The sequence below is a fragment of the Embiotoca jacksoni genome, unplaced genomic scaffold (assembly GCF_022577435.1).
Source record: "Embiotoca jacksoni isolate LCO1_2020_lvr unplaced genomic scaffold, fEmbJac1.0.p SCAF_19, whole genome shotgun sequence".
NCBI classification, from domain to species: domain Eukaryota; kingdom Metazoa; phylum Chordata; class Actinopteri; family Embiotocidae; genus Embiotoca; species Embiotoca jacksoni.
Window position 1 is genome coordinate 4,029,988 of NW_027185329.1, and position 26,445 is coordinate 4,056,432.

The 26,445-nt window shown below is 41.1% G+C and overlaps 1 protein-coding gene across 14 annotated transcripts in view; it reads right to left on the minus strand.

Annotated features, from left to right (window-relative positions):
- lrrc7 (leucine rich repeat containing 7) overlaps positions 1-26,445 on the minus strand; it is a 115,220-nt gene that overhangs the window by 39,519 nt on the left and 49,256 nt on the right. For all 14 annotated transcript variants that reach the window (XM_069153071.1, XM_069153072.1, XM_069153081.1 and 11 more), the window contains 3 exons: positions 3,451-3,653; positions 1,075-1,192; positions 635-713 (listed from right to left, as the gene is read on the minus strand). In XM_069153071.1, the coding sequence (XP_069009172.1) occupies positions 635-713; positions 1,075-1,192; positions 3,451-3,639 (386 nt within the window). In that variant the 5' untranslated portion in view covers positions 3,640-3,653. The remainder of the gene's footprint in view (positions 1-634; positions 714-1,074; positions 1,193-3,450; positions 3,654-26,445) is intronic.

Genomic DNA, 26,445 nt, shown 5'->3' on the forward strand with positions numbered 1-26,445 from the left:
GAAGTACGAGAAGCATTTCTGTCTGCAGCGTACTGTATGGTTGACTCTTAGCTTTGCCTCAGGTAAACTTCAATTACGAGCGCAGCAACACCTGAAGCTCAAAGCAGAAACAACACGAGTAGTTTACTAGAGGAGTTCTATCTTCTATTGACTGGCCAGCAGGACATGACCATGCAGGTGTGGTTACATAGGGTCTGTAGATGATGAAATATGTAGCCTTAATGTGGTGTTAGAAATGTATAAATCTGAACATGTAAAAGCCAATTTAAAACAAAACAAGAGCAGAGTCGATCTCTTGGGCTGTGAGAGAGAAAAATCTGCTCCAATGAGGGAAATCCATTAAACAAACCATTTGATCTTGAACAGAGTCCACGTTTACTCAAACTACTTGATAAAAATGTTGCCGTCAACCAAACCTGGAACTCTTTGGAGCACTTTTTTTTCTCCAATGGAAAATATTTCACAACTTTAAATGTGCCGATTGAAAAGTGTTGGAAAGATGTTTGTTTTTATATTTATAGCCTGTGATTTCCCTCAGGCTGTAATCCACGAGATAAATGTTCATATTAACAAGCTGTAAAGCATTATGTTAAACCCGCTAAACATGAAGTGATGGAGTGATCAAGTGTCTTACTTGGTAATGGGGTTGACGCTGGCTTCCACCACAGACAGGCCTTTACAGCATTTTATGTTATCTGGAAACTCCTGGATTCCTGTTGGAGAGACAGTTAGAGGAAATGTCTTGATATGTGGCAGGATTTTGCTTCATAAATGTTTAGACAGCATCACAGTGTGTCTTATTTTGCTCATATTTCCAATGTGAGTTTATTGTGGTTATGAGGTGTATTTCCTCAGCTGTTTAAAATATGCAAGGAAGCTCACGAGTTCTCTCAACGGCTCTGCATCATATACTGGAAATATCTGGAAATGACACGTTTTAAATGGAGATCTCAACAATCTCCATGATTGCCATCAGCAGTGGTAAGTTTACAGTAAAACTTCATTTTACTTAATTTTTTTGATTGTATATTTTCAGGTTGGACAGCTCATCTGTGTTTACATGACATTTTTTACCGTTTTTACTGATGTCTAGCTCTTTGAGGTTAACCAGGCTGGCGATGGTGGTAGGCAGGTTGGACAGGTCGTTATCAGGCATGCTCAGCTTCTTCAAGGCCTGGCAGTTGAAGAGTTGCTATGGTAACACAGAGGGATGACAAAGAAATATTTTAGTCTGTTGGCGAAAATCCTACACACTTCGTATAGAGAGGTGTGCTAAAGGACAGAGCGTAGAAAGGCAGCTGGAGGCATGCACCACTTAATGTTGTGTAAAGTTATGACATTTTCGCTGCATTTTATTCTATGAATAATGCAAACGTTATCTTCTCTATACGGTGGCCCCTGAGGACAAAACACATACTCGAGTGAAACAAAAACATCCAGTGAATTGCAGCCTAAGTAGAAAACCATAAACAGGACTGAAAGATCATGCAAAAAAAATGCTTCAACTACATAAATATCAAAAATTACAGAAATTTCAGACTCGGAAATGCTGCAAATATATAAATACAACATAAGGGAAAAACTCAAGTGAGTGATGGACCTCATTTTGAATAAGTAGTGAAAAGAAATTGTCACAGGTGTTGTAAAAGTTTGAATAAACGTGTTCCTTATAAAACACAGTTTTTGTTCTTACTACCACAAAGGTATCTTTAAGACTTTCTCCTGCGGCTACCACTTTGTTCTAGTTTAATTATAACAGTCACACACAGGCACTTGAATGTTTCCAAATCAACTGACTTGGGACAACAACAATGACAGGAAGATGTAAAAAAGAAATCTTTGTAAATAAATCATCAACTGAAAAGTATAAATATGTTTGTGTATTTTTGGACAAAATCATTTTAGATCACCCAGTTCGTATATTTTACTAACCTGCCAAGATTACAGCCACATTTACTCAGTCACATTTGGCTCCTCAGCAAAAAAGCAAGCGCTACATGGGAAGGACTGCTCTGAGCCAACAGGGCATGCCAGGCCACAACACTCAGACACACAGCCACTTACGTTCTCACACACATAAGGAGCTGTCCGGCTCACTTACACAAAGGCCAATCAATCAATAGCTCTTATACAATCTTGGCAGTCATACACATTGTCGAGGCTGAGCTGATTTGGTTTTGTCAGGTGAATGCATGTTTGGCCTGCCCCTCACACAGTCCTATTAGACTGTCTCCATTCATGCAGACTATATTTAGAAATCCAATTCAACATCTTCGTCATTTAAACCAGGACAGGATGTCAATAAAATGTGACGGCCCTCTTATGAACACCACCTGTAATTCTCCTTGAAATATTAGAAGGACATTTTGCCTCACATGTGGTTTGGATGAAGACAGGGAGTGACTTTCTTTATCATCCCAAGGTTTAATGTAGCTCGCTGTTGTGTTAACTTCCTGTAGAGACAGCTTTTTCAATCACTTAGTCGAGTCAAGGAAATATTATGTTATGTAGCCCCCTTACAATTTGTACAATATGTGACCGCCTCCGACTTTAACCCTTGGTTTCTGTAAGGAAAATCTTCACAGCTTTCCCGAGTGAATGATCTCAACAATTATTGACTGTATTGAATATTGTGATGGTCCCCTGAGGAAGAGCCCTAATGACTTACTGACATACACATGTAAACACTGAGATTAGCGTTCTTTTCACAGCACAGCTGAGTTGATCAGCTGGTGTACAATCAAAGTACAGTCATGAAAGAAATAACCTGAGACTGAAAACATGAGTGTACAGTATAAAAAACCTCTTGAAATGGGGAACTAACTGCACAGCTTTGACACCAACCTCAGGGGATACCTGTGGCTCGGATCATCCGTTTCTGCCAGGATGAGCTGAAGCAAATGAAAGGGCTCACACAACAGGGGATGTATCAACGTTTGTCGACTTCTTTGATTATCAGTTACAGTGAAAAATAATAAGAGGGGTTACAAATGAGGGGACGATGAGTTAGCGTCAACAGGTGGTTGGTGAGCAAAGGCGGACCAAATGAAGCCTGGTTGTTGAAACCTGCAGGCGGCCTGCCAACTGTGACGACACCCACCTGTCACTTAAAGCAGCCCTGCCTTTAATTATGCATAACTTTAAGCCTTACTAAAATTCAATTTAGCTGAGTTTGTTTAAAAAAAAAAAAAAAAAAAATCACCCCCTACAATTCTGACGAACAGGGATATTAGCTGTAGACAGCAAAACCGTTCTTGTACATTTTCACCTCAAGTGGCTATTTTGAGGAACTGCAATTTCTGGTACTTCTGCAGTGCCTTCATTTTTCAGGCCTGGAGGATACCTGCTGGAGGAGTTGAGTGGTCGTAGGGCAACGTTTAAAATAATGTAAGAAAGGTAAATGAAAGAACGGTCAGGGCAGGAAGGAGTTAACGCATGAGTCTGCGCTACCTTGGGTAGTTCCTCAATCTGGTTGGCGTCTAGGTAGAGCTCCTCCAGAGTTCTCTCAAAGCTGAAGATTTCCTTGGGGACCTGCTGCAGACTGCAGTGGGAGTAGTCCAACACTGAGATCACTTCCTCTTCACCACGGAAACAACGGCACGGCACCAGCCGGCCAATCAGCTTCCGCTTCGTGGTCATTTCCAGACACTGCACTGTGAGGGCAAGAAGAAGAAGAAGAGGAGAGACATGTTGTTAAGATTCATTTCAGGGGGTCTGAAACTCATGAACATCAACAGGCTTGTTATATGTAGTCAGTGTCTCGTGTCCATGGCCAGGCGAAGTCACTCACAGACAACAAAGGCTCTGATGTACCAAACTAGCATCCAAAATGTGTTTGCTGCAGAGATTAACTGTGGAGCTGGTATTAAAATTAAGGAGGGGGATTTTCTCAAAAAAGTTCTAAAATAATTTCCTGATAACAACCATGTGAACTGCATTCATCACTGTTGACAGATTTCTGAGCTTTTGATGAGTAATGAAATAAATAAACACACAAAGGAACACATTTTCACAAAACACCTTCTACAAACATCTTCATGATGTGCCGAGATAATTTGTTGGTGTTAATTTAAGCCAGAGGGTGTAAAAATGACAGCGCTCATATGACTCCGTATCCATCAGCGTTAAACTGACTGAACACACACGTGACTCATCAGAAGACACGTATCATCTATGGTTCCAATAAGACATTGGAGATCTTGCATCTTACATTATGAGTTAGGCTCCTGGCCTTCACAGGTCTGCAGAGGATGAGCAAACGTAGACAACCAATGTTTGATTGAAGGATGAAGCGAATTTCCAGATAAGACGTCAGTAATAGACAACCACATTTTCTGAATGGCTTCGGGTTAACGCCCAACACCACAATCATCACGTCACTTACAGCAACACCAGCAGTCACGTTGGATACACATAAAAAAATGAAAACTGTCACAGCACCTTGCAGGTACTGTGTTTACTCCCTGATTAAAGTCCTGCCAATGTTCAATATTTGATGTTACTCGGTGTCATTTCACATGTGCTCTAAAACCAAACAAGGTATCATACGTATATAGACAAATCCAACAAATTTGTGTCTTCTCATGATATAAATCATACGATGATTCACCTATACTCCAAACATCTATTTTTTTTTTTTTTTCAATTCAATTCATTGTTTTCTCTTCTGCCGCCAAGAAGCAGTTCCAAGTGACGGCTGCATTGTCAGGTATTTGAAAAGCTGGAGAGCAGCAGACTTTATTTAGCTTTCATATGCCCACATTTACAATGACTTTCTGCTAGTTCAAATTGTTGCTCTTGTCCATGCTGGCTGTAAATAAATTCCTTTTTAATATGGTTGAAATGTAAAAGGTGTAGTACAACATCTTTCTGTGTAAAAATACCTTCTGAGGTTAACTTGAAGCGAGTGAGATGTTTTAGAAGTCTGTGGATGCTTCCACTCTCTCATATTTGAGTTTGTTTAAATCTAATGTCCAGGTGTTGTGGTAAGTGAAGTTTGCATACTGTACACGGTACAACGATCAACTCCCTGTCAACATATCAGATGTAAAATAAACCTAAACCAGGCCAAGGCCAAGGATTGCTTTGGCATCATGCTGAAATTGAACATTTACTAGATATTTAGTTAGATGACAGCACACAAAACCAACTACATAGAACTCTGTGCATCTAAAACAGACTCAGCAGCAACATTAAGTATTTTAAGATTGACTGTAGGAGATCTATTTATTGGAATTGGTGACATCTTTTTGTGGCCACAGCCTTCAATTATGGTTTGGAAACCCGGTGCACTTTAAGTTTAGCTCAGCCACTCTGAAGGGCGGACCAATCAGGAACCAGTGGGGGTGGCTAAGTGCGATGACATTGAAGATGAACGTTTTCTAAATGTAGTTCCCACAATGGTGGAGTTTCTGTGAACAACAATGAATGCCGATTGATTAACGGCTGCTCCAGTCGTTTAAAAAATTAACCCGATGTCTACGACGAGTAGGATGCAACAACTGGAAACAATCCCCAGTGGAGTGTGCCAGACACAAATATTCACTCATTTTTAGTATGTTTACAAGTGTCGCTTGATGATGAGGTAAGCTTCCTCGAGTATGGACCATATGTGAATGCTGGCCAGTGGGGGAGTTGGTAGGGAAGGCAATCATCAGAGAGCACTTGTACCTAATCTGGAAGCGCCTTGAGTCCATCAAATCAAGTTGGAAATTTCCAGAGTAATAAAGTTTTTGATCATGCACTGACCAAAGAAATGTCCGTAGACAACTGAAGCTCCATATTAGCTTCAGCTAAGCTTTATAAAGTGTTTTTACACAGATAGAGGACTGTGGATTTTGTCCACCATCTCTTACAGCATTAAAGTGCTACAACATACATACAGGGATGGGTGTTATTGATCTAGAATAGAGAAAAATGTGAACTCATCCTTTAGGTTCAGCATTAGTTTGAGAGCTTTGAATGGATGTGCTTTTTTGCTGCCAGGCAGGTGTAAAACTGGGGCAGATGGGTAATGCAGTCATCCCCAGCCAACCAGCAGTTACCCAGCTCACATCAGGCTGAGACTCCACTCTCTTTGTCTCTTACACACACACACACACACACACACACACACACACACACACACACACACACACACACACACACACACACACACACACACACACTCTCTCAGTCCTTTCAAACAACAAGCCACAACCATATAATTAGACTGAATCCTTTGTAATTCTGCGACAACATCACTCCATTACACAACTCCATTTAAAACGACTACTGGCTGAATGGCATAAGTAGGCTAACCATGGGTATTCAAATCCTTGAGTGAAGATTCATCTCTCAGCTTTATCATTTCAAACCCAAATGCTTACTACACTCAATCTACTGACAAATAAAAACGTTTTAATGCCAGCCCTTTCATACAGAACAAAGAGCAAATTTTCAGCTATCGGACGGCCGCTTCAATTTCCTGTTTAATCTTGAGCTGTGATGAGGAGAGGACAGGGGAAAGAATTGAGGAAAAGGGAATAAGAATAACTGGAGGGAGGGGGAGGGAGTTAGCAGCGGCGTACAGGGAGAGGGAGACAGAAGTCAAAAGGGGCACAAGGAAGGGAAAAAGAATGAGAGGAGATGAAAATGAGGAGGTGTAGAGAGCACAGAGGGACACCAGGAGGCTCAGAGATAAGACCTGCAGCTTTTATCTGTCTATAAACACACATACACGTCCGGCTCCGCGGCGGGACCAGATGAATCCGGACGATAGACGGAGTGATCTCCAGCATTGTGAGTACACCATGTTATCTGCTCTAGGTTGGTGCAAGCCCAGTGAAATCTGATAAAAAAAAAAAGGAAAAAAAAGGCCGCAGATCCTCCAGGACTGTTTATCTAAAAGGGTCGGACCATTAAAATCAATACATCCTTATCCACAATCACGCTCAGAGCGGATGTAATGAGGCCAGTTGGGATTTACGGTTTGTGTACTGTACGTGTAAACCCGGCAGCCAGTGCTTTTCACACCTTCAGACCACTTCTGCTTTTCTAACCGCTCGTGTTCAGAGTTAATAACCCAGGGTTTGTTTAGCGTTGGGGAACGGGTGGGATTTTAACGAGGATGGCACAGTGTAAAAATACTTCCCGTGTTTCACTTTGCCCTTAGACTTTAGAAAACACAAAGAAAAAAACAAATAGTGAAGCTCAATGGTTGAAATTAAGAGCAGGCACTGTGGACTAAATTAATGAAATGTAACATCTCGGTAAGTTTTGAGTAAAATTCTGTAACAAAAAAAAAAATGGAAATTGACATCTAAAAGAAAAATTATATAATCAAATAATTTCTCTTTGAAACTCCTTTTAAGCCATTTACTTCTCAAAAGTGAATATTTCATCGAAATAATTTCAAAATATGGCTGTATGTCTTGTGTTAATGGTATTATTTTTCTTGTGTGGTCACAAACTACACAAGAACTTTGTCTCTATTTTTATTTCGGTGCGACCACACCACAATTTATTCCCCATACAGCAGAGATGCATTTGTTGTTGTTCTTTAAAAAGGAAAAAGTTGTAACATAAGTACACATTTTTTTTCTCAATTCTTTCCACTATTTCCATTGTCACATATTCTTACAAGAACACACTAAAGTGCAACAGCATGAGCATGTAAAAAGCCTTTTTAACATAATGCAGTTGTTCCTCATTAAAAGGAACATTTCAGATATTCAGTGACATTCTTCCGAGGACAAATAACATCACTTTAGACTTTCATGTGTCGGTTTGTCATTACAGATATCTACAATGTAGTTGCATATATCCACAATGTGAACTGCAGATACATCTTTTCGCCAAGCCAAAACTAAAATGGAAGAAATCTGAAATTACATTTTGACAAGGCAGAATGACAGTTACAGATATGTCCGATTTGAAATATCTCTAACTTCTTTAAATTGTCTGAAACTGGAATTAAAACTAGTCATCATTCAGTTATCTGAAATTTAGATATTTCTTATGATGAACCTCTTAGAAATGAATGACAAAAGTGCATGTCATTTGTCTGATAGGAAGAATGACGTTGTGGATATTTGAAATGGTCTTTTAGACGAGGAAGAATTGAATCAGGGAAACATGCTAAGGCTATCACAGTAAATTTTAAAACAGCTTGCCAAACCACCATAATCAACACTTATGTCAACTGTGTCCCGGCCTGGAGCACGTTTACAGGTCAACACATCCTGCTGCACTGTATCGTCTCTATGAGACCCTCTGCACAAAGACGCTTAAACCAAGCAGTGGAAACTATGCAGTGTAATGCTAACATTTGTTTAGGACATGTCTTCTCGTGCACTCAGCCTGCCTTAACCTCCTCTAGAACATTTGGCATCAGTGTGGCTGTCCAACCAGACAAGTGCCCAAATCAGGTGACTCATTACGACATAGTTACACAGCAGAATTGGCATTGGGGATCTTCTCATTTGCTGAGTAAGAAGAGACTCGGACTGCTCACTTGGCTGAAAACTACATGACTGGAAAAAGGTGTGAAATCGGTTTAGTAGTTACTGCATCCTCTAATCAAGCACTTGACATCCCAGCCAAGAGCCAGATGGCCCAGTATAATGTCCAAAGTAAACCTTGTAACACTGACCAGAGCTGATAAGACCCATGATTACAGGTTCATTATGGAGGCTTGGCTTTAGTTGATCCTTTTTTTAATTTTTTTTTGTGAAATCTCAGTCATTGATTTAATGATCAGTCACACACAAGCTAAAACATTAGTTTTTGTCACAGACATGTGGTGAAGTAAGTTTGAATAATTACAGACTGTATTTTAAAACTTTCAAAAGCACTGAAAATGTGTCAATAGCTAAATATCAGCCTATAATCTGCTAAACAGCCTCTTTTATTTTAATTCCGGATAATGGAGCTGTTTGCCCTCGATGTCTATTGATGTAACAGCTAATTATGCAAAGACAGAGTGGATTAAAATTACAAAAAAATTGGTGCAAAAGCAGAGACACAAGGAAAAGAGAACATGATGTTAACCAGGCAAGTCCTACAACAGTGGGGACAATGACGATGGTTTTACGTGGGCAACAATGAGAGACGACCTCATGACACAGACACCTCCACGGACTGATTTCACGCCAAGAAAATCCGAAGAACGCGGACAAAAAAGATGCACAGAACAGGGAACTGCGTTTTCTGAAATCCAGCGTACAAAATGGATTTCACACCAACAGAGAAACAATACAAGGATGCCACAAGATGACTGATTTTACAGTGAATACCAACACTTGGGCACACGTCCAGTCACGTTTCGTGGAAGAAAGTGGACCTAACAGTGAAAACAGCAGCCTGGTCGACCCTGCCTGAATGAATGAATGTAAAGGGGAGTGGGGGTGGGGGTGGGGGTGAAGGGGTGGGGCACTGAAGTGTATCCCCTGCTGCCCAGACTCCCAGAGAGCAAGTAGCCCCCAAAAAAAAAAAAAGAAAGAAAAAAGTGAGAAGACGGTCAGAGTGAGCCGGCACCAATAGGGAGAAACTAGGAAGTGAGCGTGGTTGGCTGTGTTGGCGCTCGCTGCTGCTATGGAAACAGCATGACGGAGCAGACTGACTCTGCAGAGGCAACGCTAAATGTGCAAGCTCCCAACAAACACACACACACACACACACACACATTCAAATAATTTAGCTTTATTCATATCAGCATAATGGTTATGACATTAAAAAGAAACAAAGTTGTAGGGAGGGATTTTACAAGAGCCGCTGCTGCAACACACACACACACACACACACACACACACACACACACACACACACACACACACACACACACACACACACACACACACATTTAGCCACCCACACACATGCACGCGCACATTTACACACCAGCAGGCAGTTTAATCTGCAACTTTAATATAAAGAAAATCCTGTCAATAATCGAGTAGTTAAAGGCCAATTTTTTTTTATGGGTTTTGAATTCAAATTAATGTGTTTAAATAAGTATTACAAACATGTCTATATCTTAAAAGAAAAATGAATAAAAGATGGATTTTGACATTAAAATGCTTCATGATAAAGTTTGTGTCCATTAGTTTCTGGTTATATTTTTTTAATGGGTTGATTTGCATTGGAAACGATATCAAATAGTTCTTCAACACAGGCAGATGTTTTACCTTTTTTTTTATTATGACCTGATAAGGTTTTTTGTTTTTTTTGTTTATCAAAAATAATCTGATAAATATGCAAAATAACTATGAAGTATATAAATGTAGCTGAGTGAAAAGTGCAAATTTCCCTTAAAATGTAATAGAGTAGAATTATAAGATATCATAAAATTGAAAATACTCAAGTAAAGTACCTTAAAACTAGTAGTAGTAACGTAAACTTTTCACCACTGCTCGCGAGCAGTCGGCACGGTGTCACCGCTCTTCCTGAATTTCACCTCAAGTGGTCTTCTCGTTTCTCTTCATTCAAGTTTGTGCGTGCGTGTGTTTGTGAGTATGGCACGTGTGTGTGCGTGTGCGTGCGTGCGTGTGTGTGTGTGTGTGTGTGTGCGTGCGTGCGTGCGTGCGTGCGTGCGTGTGTGTGTGTGTTGTCCGCCAGCTCGAGAGGGTGAACTCCCCAGGGTGCCGCGACAGCCATCACTTCACGTGCAGCCCTGGCGTCGCCATAGTAACCGCTGCCATAGAGACCGTCTCCCAGGAGCTGGGAGTATTTTTACTCATTCTCTTTCTCTCTCTCTCTCTTTCTCTCTTTCTCTCTCTCTCTGTGTCATAAAACAGAACATGCTGCACTCGGTGGGCGATCGCTCCACATTTGGCGACGCTTAACGTAGACTCAGATATATCAGACACTTTTATAGCACCTGAATAAAGGCCTGAGAACAGCTCCTCCACGTCTCTCTCCCTCCCTGCCTCTTGTAGAGGTGCCGCACTCCGCAGCGCTCAACCCCCGGCTTCTGCACCCGCTCGCAATTAAACAGTCACACGCTGTCACGCACAAGCACATGTGAAACACACATACATCAATGACAATAACTGCCGCACGCACGAACGCGAGCAGACTCATTTAGTTTATGATTACTTGTGACGGTGACGGCGAGAGAAAATGAAAGATCTCGTTTCACATCCCGGTGCTCCGCATTGTCAAGCAAATTTGAGTGTGTTTGAGTGTGTGTGTGTGAGACTGTATATGTGGGAGGCGGTTAGCTAACTAACGGCCATGAACAGCTTGTTCTGTCTTTTTTTTTTTTTACATTCATTAAGTAACCACTTACAGCAGTTACCTGCAACAGCACACGCATGCAGACATTCAGATTTATTTGTCTTTTGTTCTCGGCCAAGATCTCGATGGTTTACAAATGTTGTGTTTGAAAAGTCGGCAGAGATCAGTAGAAATCTGCTGGATTTAATTGCTGGCAGAAACTATTCTGCATGCGCGGGAATGGAGACATTTTATTTAAGTTTGAAGCGCAGGTGTATGTCGAGGGGATTGACTTTGATAATGGACATTGAGTTTTGACATTCAGGGTGTTTTATCCCCCAAATCCAATGCAGTGTGGGATCTCCTCCAGCCACATGTCACATGAACAAGGAATAAGCACAACAGAGCGATAAATGAAAGTAAAACTACAGTAGGTTTCATTTTTTAGCATATTTTATTCTGCATGTGTTCCTCAGCTATCAAAATTACTTAAAACTATGTGGCCAAAACATGAAACCCCTCCAGCATCTGTACTCACTTCTCCACTAGGTCGTGAGATGCTGGTGGTTATCCTGACCTGGTGAAGTGGTTTGATAGGAAGTGACCTTGTGCGCTTTAGTTCTAAAACCGGAGAGCTGTTTCTATTGGGATCATCTGTGGAAGAGTGGCTGACTAGAAAATCCCAAAACTGGAATACTTTTACACTGGATGACTAAAGATTGATTGTTTTGCAAACGGACTCTTTAAAGATATAAACGATGCTCCTTTTCAAAGAACAGACCCCTGTGAGTTTGTATAATCTGCAGAACCGGGATTCATGCTGTCAGCTGCAGAACTGCATCTTATCTGTTCACTTTTCTGTTCCACTCAAAACCAAACAACACATTTGACAAGTTGCATTCTTATTTATGACTTCATGTCTCCGAAAGGAGAGGTCATGTGGAGCACTTAAAGACAGTACAAACAAAAGGGATGAACACATTTAGAAAGACTGGAATCGAGAGTGACGAATGCAGATGTTATTATAAACAGCAGACCAGAAACGTGAGGGAGATAAGCTGGGAAACAGTTTCACAGGCAACATATGAATCAAACTGGATTTAACAGCTACACAACAGGTTCTATAAGTGCCTCCCAGATGACACATACAGCCATTTTTTTTTATCTGCCACTCGTCCTCCACTCCTGGTAGTGTAGGTAGTTAAAACCACCCAATGTTATCAGCCCATTAAATGGCTGTTATCGACTGTCTCATAATTATGCTTCGGGCCTGGGAGACATTGGCTGAGCGGTGTGTGCGTGGTGGTCGCGGAGTCATGCCTCACTTCCGTGGTGCGTCATCGTGAGAATACTGTAGGTGTTTTATAGGTGTCTACTTTTCATGCGCGGCAAAAAATAGACAGGGAAAAAGATCTGTGCTCACATGTGAGCTACATAATCATAGCATAAACCCAATTCGATGGGGGGAAGGGTAGTGGAAGTGATGGGAGAACAGGAAGATGTCAGGTGACGTGGTATAAAGAGTCAGAAAGTCAGCGTAGGTCTGCACTTCCACGTTGGCCTCATTTTTCAGACCTGGAATCAACGTCTGCTTACAGTCGATGGTTGAGTAACGTACCTCAGGTGAAAACGTGTTGTAGGGGACACTTAATGAAGGGGTTAAATTCAAAACAGGTGTTAAAGCAACTTTGTTGAGAAAAGACTGCCTTCAAGTCTTGGTAGAGGACAGTATGTAAATCCCAGTCATCCCCTTTATATTTTCACACCATTCCTAAAAACACTGCGGTGAGGAAAACATTTGTCTGTGTTTGAACAAGTGCCGAATGTTTAAATTTTTCTGCTGAGGACGGTCTCAAGGAATCCCGACACAGTCTTACTGAGTGCCGGTCTGAGCGTTTTCACACTCGCAGCCACTCCAATCTGCCGACCGCTGTGGCTCCAGGTGGCACGTCTGTAAAACGCAACGACCCTTACATCGCTGGCACTAAAAATAACAATCGGCCGACCCAACAGAACACAGAACAGCTGACAGTTCACCTGCACCCAAAAATGTGGCAATCAATTATGCTCAGATGCATGAATGAACAAATACACGAGCACCAGATGGGTCAAAACTGTTGTTACTCAAACTGAGACTTCAGCTGCAGATTGCCCTGAGGAGATGTTTTCAATGTGTCCCCATGTGACCAAAGGTACCCACACCCACCCCGCAAAGGAAACAAAGTCTAAGACGTGACTGCGTTCAGTAACAAATGCTGACAAATGACAGACTAAAAGTTAGACAGGCAAACAGAGGGATATATAAATAGTGTGCAATAAAGACAGATAAACAAACAGGCCGACAGAGAAAGGCTGCATGACGGAAACAGCAGAGAGAGTCGTGCTGTCCCAGAGGAGCATATCTGGGTTTTATTTTATGAGTTTGATCACAAATGCCGAATATTTGTCGTTACCGGCCTCTCGGTTGTGAGTATTTGCTTGTTTTCTCTGTTCTCTATTGATCATTTTAAATTGAATATTGTTGGACTTGTTGGCTTTTATTGGATCATTTCGGTCAATTAACTGTATTGATACAGTCAATACAAATGTGTGGAGAGAAGAGAACATTCAACACTCGCCAGGGTTTGTTTGGCAGTTATTAGGAAAGAATACAGAGAAAGTTACAGCTGTTTATTTTTTTAAACCTTTTGTCTAATCTTTGCTTTTTTGTTGTAAATAACTGAATAAAATGATTTCCCTAATGACTCAAAATATAAATCAAAAGTGTTCAAAAACTGGTAGACTTACGCGAGCGGCAATGCAGAGTTGTTGGAAATAGCTGAATGAATGAATTTAGCTGAAATTCAATGCATAGTTTATGAACTAAGTTAAAGAAATGTTTGTCAGGACAGTTTGTTAGATAACCAAACAGGCTGTGAAGCACAAAAAAAGTGATGCATCACTGCACAGGTAGCTAAAACCAGGTCATAACTGGGCGAGGAAATTGGTGTGTGAACAGCTATGTACAGTATGTACAGTATGTTTAAAACGGAAAGCTAATCCAGCCGGACGTTCGTCTGCAATTTTGTTTTCTTGCATCATTACATTTCTTGTGGTTCATCATAATCAATAAAACATTGGCCACGACTGCGCTACTAACCTGGAAACACCCTTAAAAGATCGGAGGTTAGACTATTAAACAGATGTGTTCATGTACAGAGATGTCATCATCGACAGAAAGACAACTGGCTGTTCTCAAACATCTCCAGACCGACTTATTTGTTTTTTCTTTTCGAGGCTCCACTCGTCCAACTGTTCTTCGGTATCCGTGAAGCTCTCAGAGAGAAGCCTCTCCTCTCGCTCTTCTCCTTCTGTCATGTCTCACTTTCTCTCCCCTTTTTCCAGGCCAGTCTTTTCTCTTTTTTTTTTTTTTTTCCTCCTCTCTGTTCTTCCAGGGTTGTGCTCAGTGGCCCAGTTCTTTCTGCCTGAGACGCCCCGGCACATTTCCTCTTTCTGTCTTCTGCCTGTTCCCTTTCAGGCCTCTCTCTCGCTCTCTCTCTCGCTCTCTCTCTTTCGCTCTCTCTCAGCATCTTCTTCCGTCTGTCTCCGTGTTGAACTTTTCTCTCTCTCTCTCTCTCTTCCTCCATCCCACCCCATACCAAGACACAGAAAGGGAAGCCATCTTAAATCAAGCGCAGTTCCTTTTTTGTTTCCCGTCTACGGGAACGTCTCGATCTAAATCCATTTTTAAATTTCCAGGTGATTCATTGTAAGGATAAACGCATCGTCTCGTGTTTGAGGACGAGAGAACCTCCGCAGACTGTGCTCTCTGTTCTCCATCATCATTACAAAAGGAGGAAACTCTTTGTGCCTTTTTCCAAAACTGAAGTTGGTCTTTTCACAAAGACCGAACTCCTTAACAGCAGCAGACACGTTCATATCTTCAAAGTCTTCACAGAAACTTTGATCGCAGCTTGAAAAATTCTGAACTTGCTTGGACGTTCTTTATTGAGCATAATTCATCTTCAGGTCAGGTTTAAGACAACTATTGACATGTGATTTTGTGTAAGGTATGCTACAAATGAGCAGGTCATTGTTTTAAATGTTAAACAGGATGTGCCTGGTAGTTCACGGGAGAACATAAATACGTATTGTTAAGAATGTGAACTTTTTATTTTTGCAGTGACCTCTCGATGAAAATCTAAGAAATAAACTCGGCAAGATTTTTTTCTAACATTCTCCACAAAGATAACTAAAATAACCTTTGATTTCCTGTCAATGATAAAGTGTACAGCTTAAGACAAAGTAAAAAAACTTTTTTTTTTGACGCTGTAGTTTATTCTGCCTGCCCTTGTGATGCATTGTTGTGGATCAAAATACAAAAAAAAAACTTTCTGTTTCAGATGGTTCTCTACCATAAAGAATTTCACACACACACACACACACACACACACACACACACACACACACACACACACACACACACACACACACGCTCTCTGAGGTGAACGTGTTAATCTGTACAGACTTCCTCTGATAAGTTAGTGAAGAAAAGGTATGGACTGCTCTTTTACATAAGCGACTCATCTTGTTTCTTATTAGTTTTAAAACCAAACAGAATTCATTGTGATGCTGTGAAAGAGAATTATAATTACAGTGAGCAATTAAGACGAATGACAGTCAAAGACGCTTTTAAACTCAGACCTTGGTGTCTGTAAGAGTGTATCCGTGTGTGTGTGTGTGTGTGTGCGCGCGCGCGTGTGTGTGTGTGTGTGTGTGTGTGTGTGTGTGTGTGTGTGTGTGTGTTGGGGGAGGGTGTGTGTGTTATTTAGTTATTTATTTAAGGTCACCTTGACATGCTGGTGTACCAGGAGCTCGTCCAATGCTCAGAGCCAGAAAGACAGAGAAGCCCAGAGAAGATGCACACACACACACACACACACATACACACACACACACACACACACACACACGCACACACACACACACACACACACACACACACACACACGCACACAACTAACATTAAAAACTGTTCAAACTGTTGACCTAGAAGCTTTGAACTATTTCTAGTTCATACTAAGAACAGAGCGACTCTTTTTATTAAAAGTTTCAGGTTAATTTGTTTTAACATTTTAGACACAAAATATGAACCCATGCTGAATATTCGATGCACTGTAAAGAGATGTAAAGAGATGTGGATCAGACTGTACTGTACCACAGCGTACAGTACAGTCTGATCCACATCTCTTTACAGTGTCACCTGAATGTAAATCCAGCACGAGTATACAGATGTGGTGCTCTCCAAAGCCCAGAGGTTTTAACAAGTGGGTTTCCAGTCAGGGGTTTGTCTGATATTTGCCTTTTTTAAAAGAGAGATACGAGATAGTTTCACTTCTTCAGACCTTCTAAAAACCCTTAAAAAAATACAATCTGAGAAAGACTTAAGTATAGCTGCTTACAACTCGTGCAGGTATAACTTCTTTTAAAAGATCTTTTTTCTTCTTTTCTGGACGATTGACTTGGAACAAAACACTGGCATATGATCGTGTAAAAGGTTGTTATGGATTAAGTGATAACATTATGGATAGATATTAACAGATCTGCAAGAAACAGAGCAAGATTCATTGTCATGTCCACCTGGAAGAAATTAAATTACTATTTTTTTTTTTTTTTTTTAGTTCTGCCTCTCAAATCCTGCAGGCGATATCTGGCTCCTAAATGCTCTGCTTTGTTGACCAGCTTGTTACCAACTGTGTTTGTCTGCTGTTTGGTGCTGGGCAGATAGACTGCAGTTGGTTTTTGCAGAAAACAAGTGCAACGTTCCTGGCTGTAAAGTCAAAACAATGAGCTGAAAGATGCTCTGTATTGGTAGCTGTTTCTTAACTCCAGCCTGAACCACTTTATAATTTAAACTTTAATCCTAAATCCAGCCTTTACCGCTAAAACAAACAGTTAACTTGTGACTTTTGTCCTGAGATGAATTACTGAAACCCCACATGCGGCGTTGTGTAGATTTTTTTTTCTCCCCACAACGTAATGAATTCAGATCACACAGTCCTGATTGCAAGAGAACGGTTCACCTTCACCTGAAAAACTCTCTCTGTACACACTGTGAGACCTGCTGCTATCTGGAACAACCTCTCCATCTTTCTGTCATCCCTCTCTCTTTCTCTCGCTCTCTTGCTCTGGCCGGGAGTCAATCGCTCTTTTTTTTTACTGCCAGCTGATAGCTGTGCATGACTGTCTGGATCTCTATTCATGCGTTCACTCCATCTATCACCTGCTGCTGCCTCTGTCACTCCTCTATCCTCCACTCTGCTCTTTTTTTCCCCCTTCCCTCTCTGAGTCAAAACAAATAACATGCCGTGGCTTTTTTCCATCTGCGCACTGATATCTTTCAGCTAACATGCTTATCATTGGCGTGATCAGATCGGGTTTACCATTTTTTTTGCTCAAGGTCACTTCGACACCGATGCACACAGTCTGCTGCAGGTGAAAAACGAACCTGTGACGTCTCAGTTTCTCTCCCTCTGAACTCTACCCACATTTGCAGGGTTTTGAATGTTTCCCCTCACCCTGCATTAGAGGTTTTTTTTCCATTTGCATAAACACCCCTTTCGTAAGTTTTATCCCTAAAGCTTTCCTTAACAGTCTGTGGAAATTGCACATCCAGCAGTTGCTATGGTAACAGGGAACTCAATTGCCCAAAATTACCATAAAACACTAATTAAAAAGCTCTGGCTAAGAGCACCATTTTGACAAGCTTTATGCAACACTGCTGAACCAGTCCCTCAGGTGAGGAAAATGAACTGTGGTTAAATGAACACCCACTGAATAATGTTCTGCAGACTGAATGGCAATGTAGTGGATCTGAATGTAGGTGTGCAGTGTGTGAGGTGAAATGCATACAGTGAGGCCGGTGTTGAGTGGCTCCGAGATTGACCACAAACTTTCCGCCACAGTTTGACAGATTTGATCAAATATTGACAACCAATACATCTTCGAGGAATGCGTTTCTGCCAGGGCAGTAAAAGTAAGCAAAATCATTTTTCACTGATTTGAAAAAAAAAAACCACTCATAATTCTTGTAGGAAGTTTCATCTGTAAAATACTCAAAAGGAAATATTTCTGTATTGCTTAAACTCACTATAAGATGACTAGGACAACATAAATATAAAAGTAAGATTACGTCACGACTAAATTCTCGAATATCACAAATCCAAACTGCCTTTCCAATTGTTTAGATCCAAATTCCCTGCATGAATATCCAGGTCTGGCCACAATCCACTGAGGATTGTTTCCAGTCGTTGCATCCTAATAGGTGTGAACCTCAGTTTAATTTTGAAGCTATTTGAGCGGCCTTTAACCAATCAGCATTGACCACCGCGTACCTCTCTGTCAAAAACTCTACCGACAACTACTTTAACATTGTCACACTTAACTGCCGCCTCTGGTTGCTGATTGGTGTGAACCTTACCGCAAACAGGGTTTTCAAACTATAATCACAGCAAAGACTGAGCAACAGTCGGGCGGAGACAGGTTGTTGAATGTGAATCAAGAGATTACTTGAATGCTACAAACTATGGTGGCTGGGAAGTACCCAAAGAGAGAATTTATCATGTTGTTTATCTGGAGCATTGTACAACTCAATCGGATGTGATGGTGATGACCATCAGAATGAACTATCCCTAACGATCAGTGCTGCTTCTGATAACTTCTTTCAACAAAAATATAAAACACATTTTTGCTCTAATTTTTCACGAGTTGAGGAAAAACATTTCAGACTTCTTCTATGCACAGGAAAAGTATATTTATTTCAAATTTGGTTCACAAATTTGGTCAAATTCATTGTAGAGAGCCCAGACAATCCATCCATCTGACAGGTGTGGCACCTCAAGATGCTGATTAAACAACATGATTATTACACAGGTGCACCTTGGACTGGTCACAATAAAAAAAAAAAAGCCACTCTAAAATGTACAGTTTTATCTTGATTTACTGTTTCAGGCACAATTTCACATGCATTTTTTTTTTCCCTGAGAAATAATCATGCTGTCATTTTAAAAGCAACGAGTGACTGCAACCATCAAATGTCGTGGAGTGGAAACATAAAGTAGCATCAAATAGAAATACTCAAGTAAAGTACAAGTCTCTCAAAATTCGACTTTAGTGCAGTTCTTTCCACCACTAAGGTTTTGCACATGCCAGTATGCAGACAGTAGTTCTCTTTGTCAGAAGGGCACACATGCACTGCAAAAACAACACATGCAACTTCACATAAACTCTACTGATTCATCGGACGGAGAGCTACAGTGCAAGCAGTGAAAGCTAGCAGGACGCAAGACAATCACAGCTAAAACAAGCTGTAAAGTTGAAGAGGTGACTCATCTCCCCTGCAATGATGATAACAGCCTTTGTCCCACCATATCAGCACCAGTTACTACCAGTACCGAGCAGACACAGCTTGTTGCAGAGCATAACAACCACAGACACCTTCCCTGTCTGGACAGAGAGAGACATGAGGAGAACAGTCAGAGCGAGGAGGCAGTTCGGCAAGATTACGCTGGTGCGAAGCCCACTAGTCACGACACAAAGCCGCTGTGGAAAAATATTCTAACACGATGCCATCGCCACGGCGACGTGGGCATCACAAGGCGAATCCCGGCCAGTCAGTCAAGGGTGAGACACTTCACTCCCACATACCTGCGCACCATCAAACCTCGCCATCACGATTCACAGCGATCAAAAAGGTATATTTGAACAAATTGTGTATTACCGCCTTTAAACACTATTTCATGCTCACACTAACGAGGAGTGAAGTGACACTTTGCTGCTGCAGGTTTTAACTCTGAATCTTCACACTTAAGTTGCAAACAGTCTCGTATACGAAAAAGGAAAAAAAAAAAAAAAGCACGTCATTGCCACAGAGATGCTGTGGAAGTCTGTACTAGTTATTTGTCAGTCCACACACTCCTTAGCTCTGTCTGTCTTGAATGAGTGGTTACAAAAAATAACTCTTCATCTGTTTATACCTTCGTTGAGAGGTTGTAAGCAGGCTAAGGTCTTGATGATTTGTGATTATTACTGTGATGGATGCAGCATCATTCATCATTTTAACGCTGCCTGAAGCAACATGCAACATGCAGCCTCTTTCATGCATTTAATGCAGGGCTGTGTTACTGACCACCCGTTGATAAAGGTTCAAGAGGCAGTCCCGTTGCTCGATCAGGCCTGGAACATTTATGTCTAGCTACATTTGTAAAGCACTTTGTCTCTTTTTTTAATCAAATAGAATTTTAGGTTATGTTTTTTGTTTGACTTTTTAGACATAAACTAGTAGCTAAAACCATCAGTTGGATATCCGGCATGTCAGAAATTTTTGATTGTCTGGCAGTTGTAGCTGTTTTATAGTCATATTTCGAAGAAAAAAAAATTCAGCATGGAGTCACCTCTGCGTGGACAGAATCCGTCTGTACATTGTAAAGCTGTGTTTGTTGTTGTTGTTGTTGTTGTTGAGGATGTGGCCATATTGTGAGAACAGAACTTTGTTGGACCTAACAGTGGACAAATCGTAAACCCTTTAAACCCATTCTGTTCCCCCGTGAGGGGCAGTGAGGTGTTTAGTTGGCGGGAAAGCCTTGCAAAGAAGAAGAAGAGCGGGAGAGAGCATCGGGGACTCACATCATGACGGGTTTACCAAACGTAAAGTCTAAATGCCACGTAAGCACAAAGTTTGGAGGACTAACGGTGAATTAAAACGTGACGTGGGAGTCCATCGTCGTTAGTCCCAGCAACAAGAAAATCAATTGGTAACTATATAATATCATATGATCATCAAAAGGGTATCTTTTGGGTTTGGACAGATCTGAAGACGCCTCTTTGGGCTCTCATCATCCATAATCCATAGCTGAATCTATGAAAATAATAATTACTCTATTAATTCACTTTAACAATACCTCTAGTCACACAGTTCTTCACGGCATCTCATTTTTATTCATTACTTATTAATGGACTCCTTCAACTTGTTTATGACCAACACAGTGTTCACAGTTGCTTCCTGAAAAAGTTTCAAAGAAAATGAAAACGTACCATCTACATGTACCAGAATAATTTACCTGTGCTCAGACAGAAAGTGGAGTGAATTGACAGCTGGATTGTTTGTGTAGATCGTATTTACTTACACCAACATCTGTCTAAACCCACCCATGTGAATCTGCACTCCAGCAATGACTACGGTTATGTGGGCACAATATTATCTATGCCTTTGTGTCAATGTTCAAATGGATATTAACCATTGTATCCAACAGAGCCTACTGAAAATTCAAACAAGTTGGATTTCCCATTCAAGAGGTGATGCAGGATGATTAATGGGATAGGAAAGATGAAAAAAAAGAGTTCTGCTTTGTTTTTTCCTGTGAAGTAATACTAGATGGCATTACCTTATTTTGGCCACAAGAAAATATTAAAATGAAAGTATAAAGGGATGTACACAGAAAGAAAGAGGTAAAAAATATTTATTTTTTTCTTGCAAAACGTACAGTCGACCGGACACGGCTCCATTTTTAGTGGCCACATTCCAAAAACTATAACTAAAATCAAGGTAAGGGAGGAAGTAAGCAGCAGAAGTAAAGTGTCTGAATGCATAAGATTGCTCAATTGTGCAGCCACAGTACAGTAGAGTATTCGTACATATCAACAGGCACAATTGAATTGCTAATGAGCCCTGCAGAATACGTGTTCAGGGCAGCAGAACAGGCTGCCGTACTACAGCTGTCATTCAGGCAGTCCTATGGAAACCTATAGCGCCCATAAGACCTGTGGGAGCTGGCCCACATATCCTGATGTACTGCACGCAAGACATACAGAGAGTCAACAAGAGGAGGAGAGGGAAGGAGGGGGAGAGCGCAAGAAACAGTGGGAGAAAGAAGGAGTCCATGATGCAGTAAGCAACCAAGCTTAGGCTCTCTGACACACCGTTTGTCCTTCTTTTTTTTTATGTAGTTTTATATATCAAAAATCTTCTCAATATAGTTTTGCATCTCCCCTCTAAAAGTTTCCTCTGGACCTCTACCAAGAACAGGCTGTTTTGTGTTTGTGTCCTTAAGGCCATATCAATGACCCTCTCTTCTGAATGGCTAACTCTTTTCTGAGTGATGTATGCTCAGGCCAATCACAGGTTTTCATTGATCTTGTAGCTTGCGAGCTCCAGCACAAAAATGACTGCTTGGTGTTTTCTTCCATCTAAAAGGTTGGACAGTGGGCCGTGCTGATGACGGACTTACAACACGAACTTGAGTTTGTGACAGCACACACTTACAGAAGTTTAAGTGGCACAGTTGCTGAATCCAGGCTATGTGCATTTTCTCCATTTAATGAATGTTTTGACACTTTCCCAGCAGATATACGGCACCTAAGACCTGCTCTATAATCACAATAGAAATCTGAATGTAATCCATATGGGACCTTCAATATTAAAAGTCAATAAAAGGTCTTTGTGGGTATCCGAGATGCTCCTTTTTGTGTCGATGTTTAATTGACAGCAGCAGAGTGTTGTTGTTACACCGCAGTGAACGAGAGACCAAGTGAACAAACGTTCGCTGTGGCTACAAGTCGTGAGCAGACGCTGTGTTGTTAGTCATATTGTAAGGCAATGACCACACCGGCATCTTCACAAACCGTGGCGACATTTGCAGGCATACGCTGTTTAACTGGCTGCAGCTGAGCAGTCAATTAACTATCATGCCTCTAAACTAACGTGAGCGGCGCACCTTTAACCGGTGAATGTTTGTTTGGCTGCTCGTTAAACAAAGACAAGGTGAGCGTTTGTGTTTGTAAGTTAGATAAGAAGGCGCAGGAACACTAACGTGGGTTGTTTGTTGTTCAGATTGTGTGGCTGTTGTGCAGCAGCTGCTGCCTGACTGTCTGCTCTGCCTTTGATAAAACTCTGACATTACTGCTTTACGCAAGATTATCATAATAAGGTCCCCAGCTATGCAGCCAGGACGTACCATGAGACACTGAAAAATTTGAAATGTAAGTTTTGGTTTCAGATTTTTTTTTTCTCAAAGGAGAATTCGGGACAAGTCGTTTACAGAGCACATTTGGATGCTGTAAAAAAAAAATATATATATATATGCATATATATATATACATATATTTGATTTCCGTTGGACTTAAATCATGAAACAGTCCTCTGAAGTATCAGGGACCAGAGGGTTGTGCCATATCGTATTATTCACAATAATATTGACATAATTTTAATATGATCAAATCAATGCAAACATTTTACAACATACATTAAACACGGGAACAACAGGCGTGTTTGAAAGCGGCTCCACTGTCACGTTTATGCTAACATATAAAACTATAAACCTTATTATGTTGCAATGGTGTGTTCTTGGAAAATGTATAAATATGTTTGCAGTATTTAGTGTAATTCTCCAGACGATCATTATTGCAGAAATGTCCTGAAATATTGTAATGTTATTTCAGGCATCGCCCGGCCGACAGTGCAGAAATGTCCTTACAGCAATGCTTTTAAACTGAAATTGGTCCTCACAAGATTAGCAATAAAGGTCCACGAGTACAGATACGTTAACTCATCGATGGAGAAGATTTTCTGAGCTGGAAATCCACCAGCGTTGTGACGAGAAAACTCACAGTCAGCAGTCCGATCCCTCCGTCTCTCTCACACACATGCAATTTATATGGTCACACGCACAGCTCCACATACTCAGTACACTCATACACATGCATGGATGGGCACTGACTAGAGTCCAGAGTGACTGACACATGCGCGCGCACACACACACACACACACACACACACACACACACACACACACACACACACACACACAGGTCCGAGGTCTCCCCTCAGTCACGTGTAGCGGAGCGGACTATTCGCCACACATCGGTGCGTACGGTGAGCCCGGGGACTCTGCTCAAATGTAAGGAAAAAAACACTGTCAAACAAAATTACCACACAAACACATCTCATTGCGGAGATGAGCTCATGAATGGACACAATCGTTCAATGAAGTATTCTTCACATGCAGTTTACCAAGAGAAAATACGCCTTATGCAGCACATTGTCTCTGTAATTTCTTTTACAGAATATGCTTTCTGTAATATTGTACTAATGACTCTGCTGACATGCTTGCACGGTCGTACGAAGCTCTACGGGATATCTGCTGATGCTCTGTGCTCAAAAGACAAACAAAGCTGAGGAGCCGATGTCACGTATCATCACGAAGCTTTATCTTTCTCACGCTGAATCTAAATCCTTTTGACGTATACACACAAGAGTAGATTTGTTTTGTGGTAAACACAGACTTGTTATAGCAAGAAAAGCACAGGTTTAAAGATGGCACTGTTCCATTTAGATGCAATACTCTTTTCACGGCAGACATTTTGACTTCTCTCGGTAGGGAAAACACAGGTGTATCATTAATGGCGGCGGAAGGCGGAGGTCCTGCTTTTCTTCAGTACATTTCAGAGGGAAATGTCGTTTCTTCATAGTTTGAAGATTGAGATTTAGCACATAAAATATAATCAATATACAAATTGTGTTTATTCAAGGTAAAAATAAGACATTATCCATAGTGAGAAGTTCACAAGCTTCTCAACAATATATACATTTAGTAAAATAATCTCGTACTTTCCCTGCTGCAACGACAAAGCGAGGTATTAATGCTTCAATGATCATAATCCAATAACTTTAGACATTACTCTGAAATGGGCCATTCTGCATAATGACATATTTCACTGTTGGTACTTCAAATACATTTTTGATATTAAAACTGTTGTACCAAGAACAGTTTCCAATGCATTGCTTCAACACTACATTAAAAGATCTGAGTACTTCTGCATAAGTGACCACCGGAGAGTTTTATCATCCTTTTGACTTCTGTTGCTTAACATACACATTAGTATCCTGGTTCTGTGTTGCACATGTAAACATTATCCTGGATGATCAATGCCAGGTTCAGACACAAAACCAGGACACCAGTGTGCATGTAAACGTGCTCGTGCTTTTAGCAGTCATTACTGACAGTTACTAAGAGGAGGGTGGAAAATCATTTCCTTCCTCTGGGCCTTAAAGGAAGTGGCATCGAGCCAAGTCTCCATTTCCTCCTCTGATCCTGATGGGAGCCTCTCAGAGAAGATGACCCCAGCAAACAGAGGTGGACTCCAACTGCTGGCTAGCCAATGTTTGCCGTGATGGGATATTCCAAGAATTACAGTGAACAAACAGTAATTCACATCCACCTTCTCCAAATAAATAAAAGTTACAGTTGGTCAAATTCAACTTAAAAGAAATCCTAAGTCAATAATTTCCGAACTTCTGCCAGAAACACTGCACCAAATCTGCAGCTCAAACTAGTTTCCAAAGAGTAACGTTAGTAAAAGACTACAGCTCCCGGATGTTTTCAAAAATGTAACTTTAAAGTTATGACTTTATTGCAAAGGTTTACATCATCATTATAGAACGAGTGGGTCGAAACTGGTGCAGACGAACTGGTGAAGCCGGAAAGTTTTGGGAGACAGATCGTGCAAATGTTGCTTTTAGGTTCTGTGACGGGATTTGATAACAGTGACAAAAGTATAGCAAAATGAGGAAGAAGCTACACATTTAAACATGGAGAGGTGGTGATTACAGAGTGAAAGCTGTTCCATTGAGATGATAAAATTCCAAAGAGCAGTGAACCCGAGCGAACGCCGACACAAGCCATCTCTCAGTCTCCTTCCCGTCTGATAGCCATGACAGCTGAGCTGCGACAGACAGAGCAAGACAGTGGCCAGATGCTGTCGACTTAGAAAGATTACTCCTCCACTCGCCCGTTTTCCTCTGCGTTTTTGCCTCTCTGCTGCTCCACTGCGTTCCAAAAAAAGTTTCCTCTGTCTGTGTCACAAAATGTAGACAACAAGCACCAAAATAATAGACACAGTCGAGGACGCTTCTAACTCGATACCCACTTAATTGCAGTCGTATGTTTGCCACCACGTCTTTGTTAACGGACGAGCGTTCTGCTGTTATTCCATCTCTTCGGTCCTCTTGCATTAATGGAAGTTATTTTTGCAACAGTGAAACGGACATTATTAAAAGACTCAATGGGTTTAAATTACCTCCACGTTAAATGCTGTGGGTTGGAAACGGATGAGAGGATTTTAAAGGGTCTAACGGAGGCCTTAGGGTCGCTCTCTGTCTGTACTCTTACTCACATTCAAACATCCTGAAGTACTCGGAGTCGCCCTGACCGAGCTT